Source organism: Rhinichthys klamathensis, unplaced genomic scaffold, assembly GCF_029890125.1.
Source record: "Rhinichthys klamathensis goyatoka isolate OS25496 unplaced genomic scaffold, OSU_Roscu_1.1 h1tg000192l_1, whole genome shotgun sequence".
NCBI classification, from domain to species: domain Eukaryota; kingdom Metazoa; phylum Chordata; class Actinopteri; order Cypriniformes; family Leuciscidae; genus Rhinichthys; species Rhinichthys klamathensis.
The window spans coordinates 3887381-3906487 of record NW_026606718.1 but is presented as its reverse complement, the minus strand read 5'-3'; the positions used below and the strand labels follow the sequence as shown (position 1 = coordinate 3906487).

At 38.5% G+C, this 19107-nt stretch overlaps 1 protein-coding gene across 1 annotated transcript; it reads left to right on the top strand.

Moving 5' to 3' along the window:
* The first annotated feature begins 3033 nt into the window (after positions 1–3033).
* slc1a5 (solute carrier family 1 member 5) lies at positions 3034–16589 on the top strand. Its single transcript, XM_056262487.1, has 8 exons — positions 3034–3696; positions 9622–9664; positions 9761–9823; positions 10115–10281; positions 10409–10642; positions 12336–12530; positions 12617–12751; positions 15679–16589. The coding sequence occupies exons 1-8, from the start codon at positions 3146–3148 to the stop codon at positions 15911–15913; spliced, it is 1623 nt and encodes a 540-aa protein (XP_056118462.1). The 5' UTR covers positions 3034–3145; the 3' UTR covers positions 15914–16589.
* Positions 16590–19107: the final 2518 nt, after the last annotated feature.

Genomic DNA, 19107 nt, shown 5'->3' with positions numbered 1-19107 from the left:
CATTCCATCATTTCAGTGCCGGCTATTAAAAATAATAGATCAGATATCCAGTGATTCAGCTCAGTAAGGGTGACTCAGCATTTTACAGTGTTTGCCTTCAGCTACATGAATAGCCTTTACACAGATGCATAGATTTGCATGTACAATTATTCATTTAAGATGGTTTATCCAAAACACACAGTATGTTCACGTATACATAGTACAACCAGTTCAGAGAAACTTTCTATTTTAAGCATGTGTCGTTTGGGAATCTTGAACTCATCAACCCGACGACTGCATTCAACACACGCTGTCTAGGGAAACATGTTGCCGCACATATTCGTATACAACCTTCTGAAACCCTCTTCTCGTTGGTCTACGCCTGTTTTTCTTGCTATCTTGTACTTTTCTGAACAATGCAGTCTCTGTGTTAAATACAGCGGCCGAGGAGAATGAAGAAGAGTGCCAGGTTTTCGAGATAAACTTACAATATCTGGTTTCTCCGCTGATGCCATTCAGGTGCTTTAATTCACAAACTCTGTGCCTGGACTTGCTTTCCCATGACATGAAAACCTGCAGGATTGTATCGAGCCTTTCTTCCTCTTTGTAAAAGGTCATGTGACTCTCAGGTCGTTTTACCCTGTTTTCTTTGTTTTGCCAGCACTGTAACAGCACTAAAGTACAGCCAACTGACATGCACCAACACATAATACTTTGTGTTTTCACAAATCACATCTTATATATTCATATATCTATGTTTAGATATGAATAGATAAATCAGCAAATCAGATGAAAATGACACTGCAGTTGTAAAATGACTCGGCAACATTCAAAGCAGTAGCCTACAATAAAATGAGATGGCAATGATATAAATAAAGCCTTCCACAGCTTTCGAACTGCAGTGTCAGTGAAGGAGGACAGTATATGGAGCCAGGCAGGGCAGTGAAGTTTATTCAAGGGCATCGAGGTCGTGGCGTCTGTGACACGCACAGTGTAGAGACCCAGTGTGTGAGCGAACGCTGTTTTGAGAAAGGAGGCCCCCTGCCTCCCTCGACCCATCATGCTCTCTCGCCGTACGGATCCCAGGCACTCAAATCTCTCAATATCTATGGAATGTCGTGCTTCTGTGAAGTTCACACAGTCTAATACAGAGAAGATGAACCTTATATAAGCAGACCCTTAGGTTTCAAAAAGGGACCCCGATGAGTGCGCCAGCACTGTTTATAGAGTGTAGACTGCTCTTTTTAACATACAAGCTCTTCCCATAAAACACTGCACCGGACAAAAAAACCTGTTTAAAGAAAATGAGGGGTTTTGTTTATTAAGGATAATCTGACTGGAATGACTCTGGCTCCATACGGAGACCTCAGTCTTCAGCGTATTTGATTACTTGCTGGGTGAGGACATGAACGAAGACCAGGTTTCTGCTAAAAATGAGATGTTGTTTTTTCTGCTCTGCAAACATATTTCTTGGCAATGAAGTGATGGTTGGGTCAGGTTTTTTATTTTTTAGGTCAGGGATGACTCAAAGACTGAATTTGGAATGGGACACAGGATACTATACTCCCAGATAAAGCATAAGGAATAGTAATAGTATTCTAGTTTTCAGCCAGTATCCATGTAGGGCAAGTTACTTGGTTAAATCATGTTTTTTTTTCCGATTCACATCATACATATTCATAAATCGCTACCTCGTTAAATTGTTGCGTTTTCCTGTGAGATTGTGTTGGAATATCCCAAACTGTGTCGAGTAGCCTATAATTCAATCGTCAAACAATCAGACAAAAATAGTATCTTAAATTACTTCTTTTCCTCAAATCACACTAAAAACTGTATTTTTTTATACTGGTCCAGTTGTACATGGATGTTTAAATAAAAGTGAAATAAAAAAACTTTATAAACAAGGCGGAACTTTTGTTCCTTCAGGTTACTGACACCATTTTTAACTAAAAAATTTAAACTTTTTAAGCTTTTCGGACGTTCATTTAAATGACAACGGATTTCAAAGTGCAATTTTTTTTAAAACTATCCTTATCGTCTCCATGTAAACTACAAAAACTTGAATTTGTGAAAACGGTGACATCAGGCTCATGCGTACGTGTTCAGTCTATAGGCGCATAGTGTTTCTTTACAAAGTGACATCGCCACCTACTGGCCAGGCAGCGGAATACAGCGTTTTTAATTGTTTTCGCAGATACAAACGTGAAGGAAAAACTTTTCCGTTTTTAGTATATCGTTGTCCTTTAAATATACCCCGAGTGTTACTATTTCTCGTATTAATTTTTATAGTGGTACATGTTTTATAGTACACATGTTCAATGTGAAAACTTTTATGTCATTTTGTGACTAATTTTCTATGAGCTCATTTGCTGTGTTATGGATAAGACAGACAGAAATACCCCACAATCACAATGTTCAAATAACACCAACTAAACATAATAAATTGATGAGTTTGTTACATATAATAAACTTAAGCCACACAAAAAAATGTCTGAATGTCATTAAATATGAAATCCATGACTTCTGCAAGCAAATTATAGACCTTTTCTCAGAGAGAGATTCCTTTTAAAAAAATTGCAATTAAATAATGTCAGAACTATTATTAGAATGTTTTTTCCAAATACTTTTTATCCAACTAACTTTTAGAAGATGTATGTATTTTTTGTTTGTTTGTAGAGTACTCTTATATAATCTTTCTATTATATCTTCTGTTTTATAATTGTAAACCAATCAAACTGCTTTGTAAATTTTTGTATTGATTACTTTTTTTTTTAAATACCACTTGGTCTGACATTGATATTTGTTTGATACTATAGTTATTTAATGGCATTCATACACTTAAGGCCACTTGTATAGCCTATTATATACACTTTTACATGATATAGGCTATTCATCAACAAGACCTGCTGTATATCTAAATTTCTAAACCTCACTCTCAAGAGGATATTAGATAAGTATTTTTTCAGCACATTTGCATGAACGCCCCGCCCCCGCCCTATGACGTTGTCTTGTAACTTCCTCCACCAACGCGCGTCTTCTTTACGCTTATTCACTTCCACGCTGCCAGCAGCACATGAGGAGAGAGCAGAGACAATCAGCTCACACCAAAGACTCCTAGCGCTTTAACATTCACTCTCCGGACACCAGGAGACCTTCAGACAGCACAATGACGGAAGAAAAGATCTCCATAGACGTTGTAAAGACGTCCAACGGTGAAGCGCACATAGCCGACCCGACCGGCGTCGCCAATGGCTTGAGTGACCACAAGACGAGCGCGCCGGAGACCACCGGGCAGAAGCTCAAACGGATCGCCATGGCCAATCTGCTGGTCATCCTGACGGTGTCAGCGGTCATCATCGGCGTGTTCATCGGGCTCGGCGTGCGCAGCGCCGGGTTGAGCCGCACTCAGATCATTTACTTCGGGTTCCCCGGTGAGCTGCTCATCCGCCTGCTCAAAATGATCATTATTCCTCTGGTGGTCTGTAGTCTGGTGTCCGGGGCTGCCAGCATTGACCCCAAAGCCCTGGGCAAGTTGGGCGGCTGGGCGATGCTCTTCTTCCTGGTGACCACTCTGATCGCGTCTACTATCGGCGTTATTATGGCGTTCATTATACAGCCTGGTGCCAATGACGGGAAAAAACTATCCCTCAACTCACTGGATGACAGCGGTGTTCCCGAAGCCAAAGAAGTCATCGATTCGTTTTTAGACTTGATAAGGTGAGTCAACAACCTGACGTCAAGCTTTGTAAAATTTTCCGCAAATTTACGCCACGTGTTCACACATTTCGCGTTTTTGATTCAGAATTAAACCCACACTGTTTCATGTTGTTTAATTAGCTTTAAACTAATGAATTATGACGTAAAGGCAGCCTTCTTTTGAGTCGGATCTTTTCAATGATTGAATGGTCCTTTTCCACGTTTGAACGGTCTGAGCATTTCGTTCACGAGTAGAACTGAATTGAATAGCAGAAATGAACACAATCGTAATACAGGCATTGTATCAACACGCATAAAACAAAGTTGGCATTAAAAGCATTTTTTCATTCAAGTGCAAACACATTTTGAGCTGGGGTAGAAAATAAACACCACTATTAAAATAATGCTCAACCGTCCACATAATGCGACCACATGACGCAAGAAGAACTGAATGTTAGTACCTTTATAAGCCAACCGTTCGAAAGAACCGATTCGCGGAAATTATTCGAACTCCCCATTCATCTGCCAGCGTAGCTTTGCCAAACAGGAAGAGGAAAGAACACATTAAGTAACTATGCCAAGAACAAGAAAGGGTTGAAACATTTGTGACTGTTACTAGAGTAAAACAATTGTACAACATCTATTAAAAAAAACTACTGTTATTGCCAACATAAAGTGAATCGGAGCATTCACCGACTGGCGACATGTATGGGGAAAAAGTAATTACTGCTCATGAGCCGCCTTAAGTTTATGTTTTTAAAATTAACCTTTTTTTTATTATTAACGCTACTTATTTTTTCATCGACTATCGTAAATTCATTCAGTGACATTGTTTTGACTCTATATAGCGTGGGTTGCGTGACGTTGATCTGCATGTGCTGTAAACAGACGCTCGAGTTGCATCAGCTGCGCGCGCGCGCGTGTTGGCGCATAATCCGCTCTGAAGAGGATGCAGGTTGATGGTCAGAGTTTATAGATGTGCCACTTTAGCCTTCCCTTTTCTTGGTGTGGGTTCCGCCACTCATTATATAAATAAATGCACAAATTATTATTTTTTCCTTCAGCGGTGCATGGACATAATAGGCACGTAGTTATTAAAATTAATAGACATTCTAATGAAAATATTTATTCTTTGAACAGAGGCAAACATCTCTTGCACTCCATAAGAAACGCATAAAAAAACGACTATGGGTGGGTTTTTTGGGTTGGCCCTGCTGTCTTGTAAACAGGTCAAATTTCATCATGTGTTGTAGAGAGATGTGAAGAGGACACTGTGTTCTTATTTTACCTACAAAAACAACAACAACAAATACATTTTTGTAAACCGTTTATACATTTTCTATAAATTTCACCAGACAAGCATGTTCATTAGAATATTTACAAAATGTAAATATTTACACTGACACAAATTAGGGTGACCTGACCCGAGAGAAACAGGGTTTTCCTGTTTTTGGTGGACTGTCCTTGGAAATGTCAGTCGGCCACAAAGTGAGATGAAATGTTGTACTGTATACCTTTTGCTTTTATTTATTTATAAATATCACACAGCCATTTCAACTCAATACCTAATCTTTTTTTAGGTCCCCATTTAGGTAATAGATGAAAACCATTTAAATGAGGTATAAAATATTGTTTTAAACATCCGGTCACCTTAACAGAGATGCAGTGGTTCTTTCTCCGCATCTCATTGCCATTGATTCCGGTTTCAAGACTGGGAAAGGAATAATTGTTGATAATTGTTGAGGCCGGGTTTCGATTGCTAACAGTCGTTTATTCATTCCCACATGACCAAAGGAGCTAAAAAGCCAAAGCCTGTTATAACAGCATTGAGGCTGCTTTAGGTTAATGCAGTTTAATAACTTCTAAATCTAAAGGTCACTTTTTGTTTCTTTCTTTTTTTTTACCATAACAGACACCTATTTTAGTCCTCATGTGCTTCCTCATCATGCATTTTCTTGTTTCATACTTGGACCAATTCCTCAGAATACATAAGTTATCATTCAAAAGAAAAAGGTTTCAGTCTATTTGTGTTGGGATTCCTAATTTAAAGCCAAACTGAAACGTATGTGTTGCTCCTGTGTCTCGTAGATGGCGTATGCTTGCCACATGAGGGCCACACACACACACACACACACATGTGCAAACATGGACAACAGAAGTAGTGTTAAATTAGGCAGCTGATGTAGCTCATGTCATCCATCGGTCCCTTCTCTCTTGGAGTTTCACTGTGAATAAGTCCTGCCATACAAGCACAAGGACCACTGTGGCGTGGACCCTGCTGATTTCACACTCTTACATGCACCCTGTCTTTCTATTGAAAGTTTACAAACAGCACGTTCTGGCATCTGTTTTTGTAAGTTGTTTCAGCTGTTATCTGTAGTTGTGTTGCCTTATCAGCTTGTCTAAGGCAAGACCCTGACAACAACAACACGTGGAACAAGACCTCATTCCACCGTATTACGCAAAAGATATAGTTTATCTTAAAGGTTAAGTGAGTCTTGATGTTGCAAACCTGTGACCTTCTTTCTTTGTGGAACACAAAAGAAGTTTTGAAAAATGTTCACCCTGCTCTTTTCCAGCGAATGAGCTGTTAAGCGTGAAAAAGGGCCAAAAACCACCATAATAGTGATCTAGACAACTCCTGCGCTAGGCTACATCTTTTCAAGCCATATTGTTTGGTTTATGTGCCAAACAGACTGAAATTGAAGTAATCTTGACAGCTATGATCACCATTCACTTTCAAGGTATGGAAAAAAGCAGCTTGAACATTCGGTTCTACTGAAGAAAGCAAGTCAAATGCGTCATGGAATGTCATGATGGTTAGTAAATGATTCATTTCTGGGTGATTTGTTCTTTTAATCCATTAGTGTGTGTTTTATGTACAGTGCATGTGAGATCCACCCCCCGCACAACCTGGCCTTTTTTGTGTAAACTGAGTTTTTTTTAGACTGGACAAAGTTAGAGTATAGTTATATGTATCTGTTAATAGATACTTTTAATATGTAAGCAAACACTGGACTTGAGATAAATCTTTGATAAAATTTTTGTCAAGGTGTGTTGAGTGCCACGTTTCAACAAGGTCCTGTTTGACGTGTCTCCCTTTTTACACGCCTGTATAGAAACTTCCATCACGCCTTACGGTCATTAAGTTGTTGACATATTTGTCATTGCATGGTATTGGTAGTAGTTGTAAATGATCCCTAAAAAGCTTTGAAAACCTGTGACACATTTGAGTGCGTCATCATCAAATGTTTCAATGGCGTAAACTGGTGTTACCAGTGTAGGTTCCTCCTGGTTTGGGTTTCATAAAAAGTTTTGCATTTATCTTAAGTTCTAACTTTCTTTCGAATGTTCACACAAGGGAAATTTGAGGTGGGAACGACCCCTGGCATAGATGTATGGCAGCGACCTGCTGTCTGGGATACAGCCTACAGTTGTTTTTCTCTCGGTTTTCCAGTCTCATCTTGCTTCAGCTGTACTATTTTACGATAACGCTCGTATCCTCACACCTTACATACAAACATGAATGATCACCACAATGATGATCAGAGTTTATTCACAAATACCATTACCATCAAATTCTATAATACAGCGGGGGTACAGAATCAGAATTTGGTATAGTGAATGGGTCCCCCAAAGAAGCTAATAAAAGCTTATGGGTGGGGGCCCATAGTTTATGAAAAATAAGTGGTACAGACAAAGTACACAGTTACTACCTGCAACCAGACAATGGTAAAAGAACGGAAAGCACGCAAAGCGCACCAGTACATACATAAAAGTACATACACATACAATCATACACATACATCCCAGTAGTCCATGACAAGACATTTAAATATGTTAAATATAGGTTGATAGATAATATTTTTTTAGTTGTCTTTTAAAGTTGGAGATAAAGGGCAACACCTTAAGGCCATCATCAATCCCGTTCCAAATCTGCGGCCCCCTACAGACAACACTCATACTGGGACGAACATGTCGGCGATATTTTCCAGATATGAGTGGTTTGGTTCTCGTTTGGTATATGTGCTGGGGGCTAGAGATAGGAACAAGACCACTCAATCTAGAGTTCAGACTATTAACAATTTGAAACATAAGACAGGCATTATGATATTCATTTAGCTCAGCTAGTCTTAATAACTCAAAGCGATAAAATAAGAGGGTGAGTAGGTTTTCTTTTTAACCTTCCAGGCTTCTTTAGGTGTTAGTGAGAATGATTGCGATTTATTAAGGTCCCTATGGGCAACAGATTCCAGACGTGTTCAGAATAAAGTCTATAACGACGCTTTTTACTTGCCTTTCTTGGAAATGTAACGTTTTTTTTTCTTTTTTTTTCGCTTGGGCAAAAAGTGGCATGTTAACCTCATACCAGTCATTATTGTTCCATCCGATTGAAGACTTCCTTTTTTTTGTACGCACACAGACCATATTAAGGTCAGGGATGCCGGAATGTTCCTGAATGTCTGTGTTTGTCATTAATCCCCGTCTCCAGGCAGGTCCTAGTGCTCATCTAGTTCTTCTCCTTTAGAGGGAATAGGGTTATAGGGGTAGGAGGTAATGTGTGGAATTGGGATTAGTTGAGGGATATAATCAGACTAAATTCTCCAAGTTATTTCCACATCAGCCCGCTCAGAGATTGGCTGGTCAGGTCTGTGAGGATTTTTATTGCTGGTGGGCTGAAACTGTGGCTTGAATTGGATATTTGTTCTCTCACTACCTTGTTCTGAATAGTGTTTGCTAATGTCCAAAGTGTACTTCAGTTTTGATGTGAATGCTTGGCTTATACATACAGCCGAATGCATAGCCTTTCAAATATACTCCATTTGATAGTTGGGTTGTCAAAAATATCGCTATTTCGATATGTACCGATTCTGAAATGATTCCAATACTCCTTTTCTGCAGTATCGATACACCAATACACTTCTCTCCAATGGCGAATTGACTCACACCCGCATCCTCTCACTCATGCTTCTCATTCGCTCCGGTGGAATGGTGCTTGTTTTGCGCATCATTTTACTAATTCCCGCAGGTTTTGCGTTCACACTAAAAGTGTGTGCACCACTAACCTATACAAGCGGCGCTCTGTGTGCACATAAAGCCACCTCTCAAACAGCCCGCCAAATTGACTTTTTTTTGTGGCTTATTGCACTTTAATGGTCGAAAACACAAATTATGTCAAATTGCCAGTCTTCAGTTTTGGTACGTAAATAGTTGCGAGGAAACGCATGTTGTGTAACAGTATATCGGATCCGTGCATAAGCTCTTATAGTGACAATAGTTTAATAAACATGCTGCACAATACAAGGAGAAAATCACTCGCTGCTCTTGACTGAGTAACTGTTGTAACTTTAATTGTAAGCATTAATCTGTATTTAATTTTTACAATGAAAACTATCGTGATATTTCACATTTGATTAATTTCTGTAGTATTTCTTACCCGAGTACTGCCGGCGGTAAATATGGCAGTTTTCCCTGTAGTATCGAAAATAGATTGATATTTTTCAAGGTATTGTATCGAAGTTGAAAATTCCAGTTACGTGACAACACTATTGGATAACTTGTGCGAACACATGCATTCAACGCAAATGCACTTGAAAGTTAGGCTGCTTCTTTGTCTAATGTCTGCGCTGTTTCTTTTCAGAAGATATGAGAGGAAAATGTCTTTGTACTCATTTAAATCCACTTACACAAATGCTCATTAGTGCAAATAAATTCAAGGCGCATGTGCGTACAGTACTATGCTGATGACAACATTTGTCACGTGTCAGGTATACCTAGTAAACGCTTAAACTGAAGTATAATTTTTGTTTTAGTCAATGCGAGATATGAAAATGTCAACATCTGACATTAACTAGTTAGGATTTGTTTGATTTAATTGGCTGATTCATTGATATCTGATTTTAAAGTATGTCATTTATATAATTTCTACCTTTCTCCTCCTTTCAGAAATATCTTCCCATCTAACCTGGTATCAGCTGCCTTTCAGTCGGTAGGTTTAACAAGATTTGCTTTAACATGAAAAAAAGAAGATGTGTTTTACGTGACGTGTGATTATTAGATGATTCTGAACGTTTCTTCTTCACAGTATGCCACGGGTTACAGGATTGTAAAGAATGAAACCAACTCGACCATCTTCTCCTTGGAAAAGGTACCAAGTCCCAGATTTACCGTAGGATTGCCTTGAAACTCCATTTATATATTTATACAAATATATCTAATATAAAAATATTTAATGTTTAAAAAAATGTATTCTATAAATGCATAGATTTTTTTTATATATAAATAAAAATCAATATAATATTTATTCTAGATAAAAAAAATCTAGATATTCTAGAAATGTATTAAAACATTTAAATATTAGTGGTTGAATGTCATTTAAAAAAATCTTTTTTTCCCCCCTTTTTTCTTTAAATTCAGTCATTTGTGTCTTTTTGTTTAGGTTCCAGTTGGCACAGATGTGGATGGCATGAACATCCTGGGTCTCATCGTGTTTGCTATGGTATTTGGGGTGGCCTTGAGGAAACTTGGAGAGGAAGGAGAGATCCTTATTAAGTTCTTCAACTCTTTCAACGAGGCCACCATGGTGTTGGTCTCCTGGATCATGTGGTGAGGGAACATCATGTACTTTTTTTTTTTGTCGTTGATGTTTGTTCCCAATTTGTGGATCACGGTGTCCTACCCATTCATCTCTTTACTTCTGTCAAACCATATCTCGATGTCTTCCTGTCTGAAGGTATGCACCACTGGGTATCATGTTCCTGGTTGCCGCTAAGATTGTGGAAATGGAGGATGTTGCCATGCTGTTCGCCAGCCTCGGGAAGTACATTGCATGCTGCGTCGTTGGCCATGCCATCCACGGTCTCCTCGTCCTCCCGCTCATTTACTTTGTGATTACACGGAAGAACCCCTACACTTTCTTGCTGGGATTGGTCACCGCTTTGGCTACTGCCTTTGGAACCTCCTCTAGGTAAATGAACAGCAGCTACTTACACTCTTCAAAATAAAGGGTCTTATTGGCATCTATATGGGCTTTTGCATCGAGCAGTTAAAGGAACTCAGTTGTAGGAACTAGCCATCAGGGCAGGCCCCTGAAAACTAAATGTTCCCTTAGGATAATTTTCCTGGCTGCATTCGCACCGCCAGTACGAATTTAGAAGTGACGTAAGTCTGCCAGTCTGGTTAGGGTGAGGGACTCATAATTTAATAACTGCACATAATCTAATAGGCATTACATTATTAATGTAAAAAAAATGTTCATAATGTAAAACTTCTCAAAATGTAATAAAATCTGAAGCTCATAATGTAATTATTTTTACATTGAGAAATTATTACATTATAAAGTTACCAAAAAGTGTCACAAATGTAATAGTTTAAAAAAAAAATCAGTATTTCCTTACAGTACATTTAAAAAAAATCTAAATCCAGTCTTAAACTATATGCGTAATGCAACAGATTTAAATATTCATGTGATTATTATTATATTTTTATTAAACATAAAGCATTGGTATTCCTTTACAGTACAAAAATCTAAATCCAGTCTTAAACTATATGCGTAATGCAACAGATTTAAATATTCATGCGATTATTATTATTGTTATTATAATATTTTTATTAAACATAAAGCATTGGTATTCCTTTACAGTACAAAAATCTAAATCCAGTCTCAAGCTGCTTTTCAAAATCCACCAGATTATTACTACTACTAGTATTATGAATTTTCAGTAAATGGATTTACATTTTTTGGGTAAACTTCTCTTTAAAGGTTAACTGGTCTATAAAGTGTATGTTTTTGGTTTGCCCAATTTTTAATGTCATGAGACGACGGCTTTTATCAGGACAAACTTAGAATTGTACATACAATAGATTTCTTTTATCTGAATTTAATTTTATTAAAATGCTTATTTATTGAATTGTTTGATCAATGTTGAATCTATAGCCTATCTGCTATGTACAAACCTGTGAAGCTGATATGGTAATAAGTAAGGAATAATTGACTCGGGGTGGACTTACACCGTGGGTGTGGATTATTATTTCGAATAATTTAACTGTCCCGAGTCAATTATTCCTTACTTATTGCCACCAAGTGGCAATAAGTCAATTATTTCTCTTATACTACGGTTACCACACCTCAAAACATTAAGATGATGTATTTCAAGACATTTCTCAGGTTTTTGTCCTTAAACTACTCTTGTGTGTAGGACTAATTTCTTATACATCTCACCCCAAGCCTCCGTTGCTAATTCCAAAGCGTCATTTTAGAGCTATTAACAGAGGCTTCAGCCATTGATAGCAGATGGATGCAGTTATAGAAAGAGTATGTGTTGTTGTCAATACAATTCAATTCAACAATATACATTTAAATTCAACAAATATGGCATCGCTACTAAAGCGTCCTTTTGGAACGTCTATTTTAAATGTTAAGTTTAGGTCTGTATAAAAAAAACCCTGGTATTTACATCCGTCTTGGATCCAAACACAAGTGGAAGTATCATGCACCTCAGCTGTCTCCTGTGATCAGATTCCTAGCCTATTAGAGTATTGTATATGTTTTATTACACCATATTTAATTTTGATTACTCGCCTTGTTTTGATTAGATTTATTAAATGAGTATTGCATATGCATAATTAAGCAGAAAATAACCATCAGCTTTTCTGATCAGCTCCGCCACGTTGCCCCTAATGATGAAATGTGTGGAGGAGAACAACGGTGTGTCTAAGCACATCAGCCGCTTCATCCTGCCCATCGGAGCCACCGTCAACATGGACGGAGCCGCCTTATTCCAGTGTGTAGCTGCGGTGTTCATCGCTCAGCTGAACGGAATCCCGCTGAACTTCGTCCAGGTCATCACCATCCTGTGAGTTCATTGGATGTCTTTTAGTCACCTCCGTACCTTGATTGGCAGATGTTGATTTTGTAGACTAACTGTTATTTCCTTTATAGCGTGACTGCGACGGCGTCTAGTGTGGGAGCCGCTGGGATCCCTGCAGGAGGGGTGCTGACGCTGGCCATTATTTTAGAATCAGTGGGGCTGCCCACCAACGATCTGTCACTCATCTTGGCTGTGGACTGGCTTGTGTGAGTATTGGGTTTAGATGTTTTTGTGGGGTAAAGATAAGGGCGCTCCGATCAGGATTTTTGGGGCCGGTTACCGATCAGTGGAAGCTGTGTTGGCCGATACCGAACGCCAAAATAAATAGTACTATTCTTTACAATAATGTATTTTAAGAATAAAAAAAATTTAAGAGATGAGAAAGTATCGTGAATTGACAACTCTTTAATTATTGGAAAGCAACATATTTCATTCCCTCTCTTAGAGGTGAGTAGGAACAGCTTAGAGCTTAACAAATATAGCATTACTGTGAAATAAATAATACAAATAAAAAACAGATCTGACTTTATCAACATTCTGCTCTCCGCAAAGACATTGCAAATTTATTGTCCTTTTCAGACATCTGGTAGAGCTGCCAGACTGAAGTGAAACGATTATTAATAATTTCAGCTGTGCATAGAAAAATTGTCTCGCCATTTTTTGCGTCATCTGATCAGCCTTTATAGAGACCACAGATCAAAATGTATAAAGTAGGGGTGTGCAAAAAAATCGATTCACATTTGAATCGCGATTCAATCTTTACCGATTCAGAATCGATTCATAGAATTCCAAAAATCGATTCATATTTTTTTTTTTTATGGCGTGCACGGGCGGAGTGGCAATCGGGTGAGTCGGGACTTTTACCGGTGGTCCGGTAGTGTTTCAAGGCTGCGAGGGCCGGTCTGATAAATAGTTACATTGCAAGTTCTTGCCGCCGCTGGTCAAACTGCTGCCTCTCTGCTCAACCCGTAAATAAATGCATCGATCCGCAGATCTTATGTTTGAGTTCTGTAGATCTTTTGCCAAGCGTGTCAGAGGTTACGGGCTCTAAACCGCACTCGTATAGTTTTTTTCTCTCTCTCATCAAAACCCAATATGTTCATCACGTTTGTGTGCATTTTATTTTGTGATTTCACCGGAGTCTCCACAACGACGATAGATTGAAGCGCGTGTCCGAGTGAAGACTGTGCGAGCCACAGAGAACACTGTATCCATGACACTGATAGCAGCGGAAAACGAGCGCTCAGCTTGATTTCAAAAAGAACAGATCTCTTATTTAATAGCAAACTAAATGAATGCTCTGCTAGTTAACTGGAGATACCCGCAAATTACGCCTATGAACGACTTCACTGTATCTAAACAAATCAATCTAACCATAGATGTTACCAGTACCAGTGGCTTTTTAAAATCTATTTAAAATAATTTCGCAAGGGTTCTATGACATTAGTATATATTTTTAGGAAGTTCAATGTGCCCAGTCGAGTTCACATTTCAACAGTTAGCCTGGTAGCTGAAGTAGTCCTTAAACCACATTTAGCATAATTGTTTGATCTGACTACAGCACTTTAAAGCTAAATGTAAAAGCTTTTTATTTAAAGGCACACTGTGGAACTTTTGGCCACTAGGGTGCGCTCGACCTGTAATTTTCACGTCTAGTGCCCCTAGAGGCCACAAGCGCCGCAGCATTGTCGCAAAAGTCAACAAACAGTCAACCGGTCAACCTCCCGTGTCTGTATGTGTGTGCAGACGGCATTTGATTTGTATGTTGGAGAAAGTTAATCGATTCACTACTGACCAAAATATTAATATAAATATAAGATTAATAATATAAATCCTATACAGAAAACAAATTGAATAAAAGTAGCATACGCAGAAAACAATGTCTGATCAGGTAAGTCGCATTGACAAGGGTTGCCCAATCCTGCTCCTGCCGATCGTCTGTCCTGCACAGTTCATCTCCAACCATAATCAAACACACCTGAAGCAAACAATTAACGTCTTCAGGATCTCTTTGCAATGGGTTGGAGATGAAATCGAGTAGTCGGGAAATCGTGTAACAAAACTGATATAACTCACTACATATTTCCGTTATTTGTAGTCTTCAGTTTGTTTTTCCTTTTACACAAATACAAACATATGAGCTGAAAGAAAAAAAAAAAACATTTACATTTGTATACGGCAGTATGTTGTGACTTATATCAGTTTTGTTACACGAATTCGCAGTAAATATTACATTATATACACTTTTATGCCGATGTTTATTTTAAACTCTCCCTTTTTCTTTTTTTGGTCTCCTCTGACAAAATCTTTGCTTTCTTCCGAGTAGCTGTTGATTCAGCCATGACGACAACATACAGACGCCGGCAATCAAACGCGAGTTGAGCTCAGGTTGAGCTCTCACGTTAGAATTTGAGGAAGTTGGGGTGGTGGGGGAAGTGACGTATGCCGTAAAGCGGTCGAATTTTGTAGTTCTTTTTGTGCTCGGGTTCCTACCCGAAACCCGAAGTTACATAGTGCTAGTAAAAGCGATACAGACACCTTCAGGCTTCGGCAGACGTGTCATTCAACCTATTGTAAGTCGATGTACCATCTCAATGGGTTTTGGTAATATATTATAAAGGTTGAAAAGTTCCACAGTGTGCCTTTAAGTTTTATTTTAAACTTGAATTAAATGTATTTGAAAGCTGGCCAAAGCTTGGCACTTTGCACTTTTTAGTTGCAAAAGTTTTTATTTTTGTATGAAAACATATAAAGTAATATCAAACTACATTTAATTTGTTGTGTTTTTTTTTCTTTTAAATTGTGTCTACTGCAATCAATCACATAGGAAAAAGTAAACTACATTTATATACTGCGAATCGGATTTTGAATCGAATCTTGAGACAAAAAATCGGTATTGAATCGTGACATTTTCTGAATCGTGCACTGCACCCCTAGTATAAAGCTATTATCGGCTGATAACGATTGGCGCCCGATCAATCAGAGCACCTTTAGTTAAAGAGAAAGTTGGTGTGGGAAAGCGATAGGGAGGAGAAAAAGAATTGTTTGCATTAAAAGACATTATTATATTATTGCATCCTCATTCTCATTTTTGAACCCATGAGGATAATTGCCTTTTTTCCCCTTCATTTAGCGATCGCACTTGCACCGTCATCAATGTGGAAGGTGACGCCTACGGAGCAGGTCTTCTGCAGTTTTTCGTGGATCGCACCAGTAAAAAGGAGGGGGCGGAGCTAAGTAAGGTGCGAGTGGAGGAAGAAGACCCCGCCTCCAAGCCAGAAAGCTCTCCACTCATCGAGAAACAGGGAAACTTTGAACTGGAAGAGGTCGCTGGACCTAAACCCTGTGACAAGGAGTCCGCCATGTAGATTTGCACAGTATTTCAAGAAACTTTCCTTCCCTACCTGCCTGATCTCACTAAATCAGTCTCTGCATCTACGCAGTGACCATGGGAGAGATGCCGGTTTAAATCAAGACAGGACAAAGACTACATGCTTTTTGGCCCTCCTCTAAGCCCAGCTCTTTATGAAAAGAGTCTGCCAAAACTTATGCACATTTAGATGGAAAAATGCTTGAACAATTATTTATTAGATGCTGGTCCGACATTTTTTAAATGTTTTTTTTTTCTTCTTTACTCCTATATATACAAAAAGTCAGGCCTTTTAAAATAATCTTATTATTATTATACATGCCCTGATAGTTCTGATTTTATGCTCCTAATTTAAAACACAGATTTCTCTCAACACCTTTTTCATGCAAAATATCTCTTAAAAAGCCAAAGTACCTTCAGAACCTCTGCATCCTTTACTGTCTTATCAACACACCAAATAATAAGTTTTAGGTGGCATGCTGTTCCATTATGCCGCTCTGAAATACCTTGTACGTGCTGATTCCCTTTAAAACACCTCAGGCTCCTCAGATGTTGGCCCATCTAACAGGTGCTGATATCTTCACTGAACTCTTGCTGTTAGAGGAGCCAAAAGAAAGGTGTAGGAAGTCTGGCAGTTAAGAGCTCTGACATCTTTGTCTTTATGCAGACACCATTATGTTTTGCTGCTTCCTCTTTGGGGTAAAGTTGATCAGACAGGAACACTAGCAAGTTTTGTCTTTTGTCTTAAAGCTCCAAGGCTGTTCACACAAGGCGGTGGAAACCTGTTGGTGAGAGAGTGCTGGTTGATAAGCAACTATCTGTGGTCAAGAGGTGTACAGGTTCCGTTTTGATCAGTTTCAGAAGAAAGCCATAGATTAGAACATGAATTCAGACTGGAAGTGAGAATTTTGGATTTTTTTATTTTTTTTAATTTAAACTAGAATAATGCAATGTGGTGTAGGAACATGTTAGATGTCACAAAAACTCTGGAGTTTCTCTGTTTTTCTTAGAATCTTCTTTTTTTTGTTTGCTTAAAGAATTTGTGTATGAAAAAAAATACTGTTTGCATATCCTTTTTTTTTTTTTGTAAAAAAAAAAATACAGAAATGAAGTATACAATTTTGTTTCCTTTTTAAAAGCGTACCTCTGAGATCTGGTTAGGTTTTTTTTTCTGTTTTTTTTTTCTATGCATGTTATTGGAGATGAGAGCACAACTATGAAATGCCTGCCATTTTCTAAAGGTAGGGAATTATGTGGAGGAGGAATCTGGCAAAATATTCTGTTAATACAATTTACTGGTGAATGTTTAACTGTAACTAGTAGTTGAAATGAATAGCTTTATTCTTAATTTCCTTTTTTATGGAAATGTTTTATAAATGTACAACCTAAACACACCAGCAGAAGGAAAGTACCAGGCGACAGGGTGCGAGACATTCGCCAGTGTACTGTATGTTGACCAAATGTTTGTCACAATGACGAAAAGAAAGTCGCCATAATAGCATATTTCTGTAGAAATCACTTCACTTTGACTCCCATTTGATCTGTGTGCGGGTAAATCCGAACAAAGATGAACATTACTTTTTTTTTCTTGCCATCATTTTAATAGGGTGTTTGGTACTTGTAGTCTGCATTATTATCTCTGTCTATCATTTCTGTTCTGTCCGTTAGTGCTCAAGATGTGTTCTAAATCATGGATGTATTATTTCAATTCACACTTGTGTTCTGCGTGACTAACTTCACTCCATTAAAAGCCTGTAGTATGTGCAGTACTGTAAAGGCTTCTCATTCCAGGTGGCTGAAATGTAGCTGCCCTGTTGATGCTGATATGTGTGGGTTTAACAGGTGGTTGTATCATAAGTGGTTGCGTGATGATGTCATCAGTGGAGCCAAAGAGTACTGTTAAGAGAACCAGTGAATGTACTCCACACTCGCTGAAGAATAAAGACTTTCTTTTTTTTAAATAATTCAATGTTGTCTTTCTTATGAGTTCTAAGCCAACATTACATGGTGTGGCCAATGTAGGCATGGTAAGGGTTTGAGATATGGGCCCCAATGTGTTTGGGGGCCAATTCAGAAATGACCAACATGGAAATCATAGTGTACAGGCTATATAATAAAGCTACTCTGACTGGCTCTGAAACCCAAATACTGGCGCTAATTCAGACCGGGCCAACATGGAACACATAGATAAACCCCTTTGGGGCCCATACTGGGGCTAATGCAGACTGGGCCAAGGTGAAAAACATAGATAAATCCATTTGGTGCTCAAATACCCATGAAATGTTGTCTGGGAAAATCACTAAAATTAGGTACATGTTGGGTGCCAGATGATTTTGCAACTAACTAAAGGATAACCACTTGTTTGTTTGGTTGTCATCATATCTCTTATTGTCTATATTATGTTTGTTATTCAGCTATCTGGAACACTAGCTGCTGATTTCCTTTGTATTGGTGTTTCATATCATTCCAGTCTTTCTTCTCACATAATTTTGTAAGGGGTATACAGTCAAAGACCCAGAACCAGATATGAAGAATGAAGACCCGGAGTCAGAATTATAAAAAATTAAAGAAAAGTTTTACTGAAGATAGTTTGCATTTTCATCAGCAGAAGTCAGCTTCAAGACTCACACAGGAGTTCGTAGGCCGCCCCCCTTACAGTTACAAAGATCACAGCAGTTATACCATTTCCAAGGTCTAAGCTACGTCATTGCTTACAGGTTGAATGATTCTCATTGGCTAAGAAACATGAAAGCCTAAACAATTTAACACATGTGAGGAGATAGGGGTGCCTATCGCCATTAGTAAGGATAGTTGTCGTCCACTCATTGGATTTAGGTCTGTGGTGGCCTCGCAGGTTAGAGAAGGGCGCCGGGGTGTCTGGTCCGAACGTCCAGAACCTACATAGAATGTCATACGCACACACACACAAATAACAGACACTAGCAAATAACAGCTCCCATCAAGGCTGAAGAGAGTCTGAGCTCCTTATTATCAGTTAAGTATACCAAAACATAATGCTAAAACATTCACTCGTTTGGGAGAAAAACAGATCACTGGCATTTACTCCCAAGGAAGGAAATATACTGGAAAGAATACATTTTAATACAACAATTAAAGTTTGATAGTAACGCTCAATATAGCTTGACTATATGTCCAGCGAAGAATCATATGTGCCCACGCTGCCTTTAGGAC

Excerpts from the sequence above, each read along its gene's own strand:
- slc1a5 (XM_056262487.1), top strand. The coding sequence starts at position 3,146 with ATGACGGAAGAAAAGATCTCCATAGACGTTGTAAAGACGTCCAACGGT. Across the intron at positions 3,697-9,621 it reads TCGTTTTTAGACTTGATAAG|AAATATCTTCCCATCTAACC; the intron begins GTGAGTCAACAA and ends TCCTCCTTTCAG. Across the intron at positions 9,824-10,114 it reads CCATCTTCTCCTTGGAAAAG|GTTCCAGTTGGCACAGATGT; the intron begins GTACCAAGTCCC and ends CTTTTTGTTTAG.